Source organism: Arachis duranensis, chromosome 1, assembly GCF_000817695.3.
Source record: "Arachis duranensis cultivar V14167 chromosome 1, aradu.V14167.gnm2.J7QH, whole genome shotgun sequence".
In the NCBI taxonomy this organism is placed as follows: domain Eukaryota; kingdom Viridiplantae; phylum Streptophyta; class Magnoliopsida; order Fabales; family Fabaceae; genus Arachis; species Arachis duranensis.
In genome coordinates, this window is record NC_029772.3 from 17,813,740 (window position 1) to 17,816,249 (window position 2,510).

At 33.6% G+C, this 2,510-nt stretch overlaps 1 protein-coding gene across 1 annotated transcript in view; it reads left to right on the forward strand.

The window, feature by feature from the left end:
- The window catches only part of LOC107480886 (probable prolyl 4-hydroxylase 9), a 4,505-nt gene that overhangs the window by 1,110 nt on the left and 885 nt on the right, over positions 1-2,510 (forward strand). The window contains exons 4-6 of the mRNA XM_016101092.3: positions 688-790; positions 1,735-1,830; positions 2,395-2,460. Coding sequence (XP_015956578.1) covers positions 688-790; positions 1,735-1,830; positions 2,395-2,460 — 265 coding nt within the window. The remainder of the gene's footprint in view (positions 1-687; positions 791-1,734; positions 1,831-2,394; positions 2,461-2,510) is intronic.

Genomic DNA, 2,510 nt, shown 5'->3' on the forward strand with positions numbered 1-2,510 from the left:
ACGAAATACCATAGTTAGCTTTACTTCTGTCATAAACTGGAAAATATTCTGGTGAGTGATTTTGGTTATGATCTCCTAAAATAGTTTATGGACATTTGATCATCTAGTTACTTAATGTCATATCACGCCAAATCATTTCTTCTAAAAGCTTATGTTGTAAGTTCTAAGGTAGAGGGACTTACATTCACCTGTGCAAAAAAGCTTAGTGACCTGGAAACGAGGAGAATGATAGGCCCTTCTTTATCTTGAGCTGAAATTTATTGTCATAAACTATCTTCCCAAAAGCTTAAGTTTTTAAGTAAAGGTAAAAAATGTTTTTATATCTTAACATGCCTCCACATGCAAAAGTCTCTTTGGATTAATGCATGGATCATGAAGAAGCACATTTTTCCTTGTGCTGAAGTTTAACATGTATCAAGAAGAATGGGGAAAATAAGGGTTGAACTTTATAGTATACACCATTTGGTCATAGAAGTTATTGAACTTTGTTGTAAACCATCTCTCCAAAAGCTTAGTTTGATACCTTGACAATTAGCATATATTTAGAAGAATGGGAGACCACAACTGTCGACTCTTAGACCATTTGATCATAGAGAGGCTTTGTTACTATATCATAAATCATTTCTCTTAAGTTGATAGGTTGCAATAAATGGTTTTGTGTCTAATAATGTTCTTTCTGATAAATAGCTCTGGCGTGTTTATTAGTGCTTCTGAGGATAAAACTGGGACTTTAGAGGTAATTGAAGAGAAAATTGCTAGAGCAACGATGATTCCCAGGTCTCATGGAGAGGTAACATCTCTTTTAAGCTTTGTCCATATTGCATAAAAGAAATTTTAGAAAATCCTGTAATGGTGATGAAATTATTTTTCTCACGTTTTATTGTTTTATTAAAATGCTTTTTTTTTCCTTTTTGGGAATTTCAATCTACGATAACAGGTCTTAGAATACTGATTTTCTGTTTGTAGCAAATCCAGAAACTTATCCATTACTTTTGTGATGCAAGTGAAAATAAATCTAGGGTAAAATGGTTCAACTTTTGTTAATTCAATAAATATTATAGAACAGTAATGAGGTTGGGGTAATGAGGGAAATTCAGAGAATGGCTTTCTCAATTTACACCATTTAAAGGTAAATTGTTTCTTGTGATTGGTGAGAAATTCTATTGATTACGATATTTCACGCATGATTTTTTTTGTTTTTATTTTTATTTTATGTTTTTGGTATTCTGATGCAAATGTTGTTAACATGTGTTACCGCTTACCCTGACATGGGATTGCGCCTTCTGTGTTCATATATAACACCGCAGAGTAGCATCCCCATGTTGCTGTTATGTTCCAACTATTTTTCTCTGCTGTCTTACATGTTTTCAACCTAACCTACCAATGGCATTTCTATGGCAGGAACAAAGTCGTTGACAAGCTTCACCTACCTTGATTTTTAAAACTTCTCACTTCAATAAGTCTAATCCAAAATCCTGTCTGGGCTAGGTGGTGTAGCTGTTGATCTAAATTTTTAGTTAACCATAATGTTATATTTTGTTTTTCACAGAAGAAGAAAGCAAGTCTAATCACATCTAGATATGGTTTTTTGTGCTTAAACTATTTAATATTTTTGGGTTTTTTCCTGATCTCTATGTTATCTATAACTCAGGTGCATTATGATTTTGTTGAATCTGTAAACCTCTCTCATTTTCAGGGTGATTTTAAATTGTCTGGGGAATCACCATGTTTCAGGCATTTAATATCTTACGCTATGAGATCGGGCAGAGATATAATTCTCATTATGATGCGTTCAATCCCTCTGAATATGGCCCACAAAAAAGCCAAAGGGTATGTCTGAAGTTTTCAACATGCTTATACTTGAAATTTGGTGCAACACTCTCTGTGAATGCTCTTAATTCATCTTGAATTACTTTTACAAGTATCATACTTTGTTTTCTTAGTAGTTTACTTTCTTTACACCTTTAGCTCTTGAACTTTGCCCAAATCAAAGGGTCTTACATTATCAACTTGTGTCCTGAAAGTGGTCAACAAAGTTCCACCATTGTTCCTTAAAATGATGAGATGGCTGGCATTGATTGTATCATCAAATGACCAATGTAGTATGGTTAAGCTGAAGCCTTGTAAAAGAAAACAAGAACACCATTTTGATGTCATCTGTAAATAGAGGATCACGTGAAGTCTTATTAGTTCTGGAGAACCAAAATTATTTACTCTTTCTATCAACTAGTGTTACAGCATGTATGCTTTCATTCAGTTGTCATACACTTGTACAAAAATAAAGCTATATCCATAGCATAGCGAATTATAAGTTGTGTTGCCTACAAAGCTAACCTAATTAAAACATGCTTTTAATGAATTTGTTTCTTATGTCAGCTTTGGTTAACCCTGCAGGTGGCTTCATTTTTGTTGTATTTAACTGATGTTCAGGAAGGTGGCGAGACAATGTTCCCATTTGAGGTAATAGTTATTATGTAATGACTATTGCCATTGGATCTCGATTCACATGG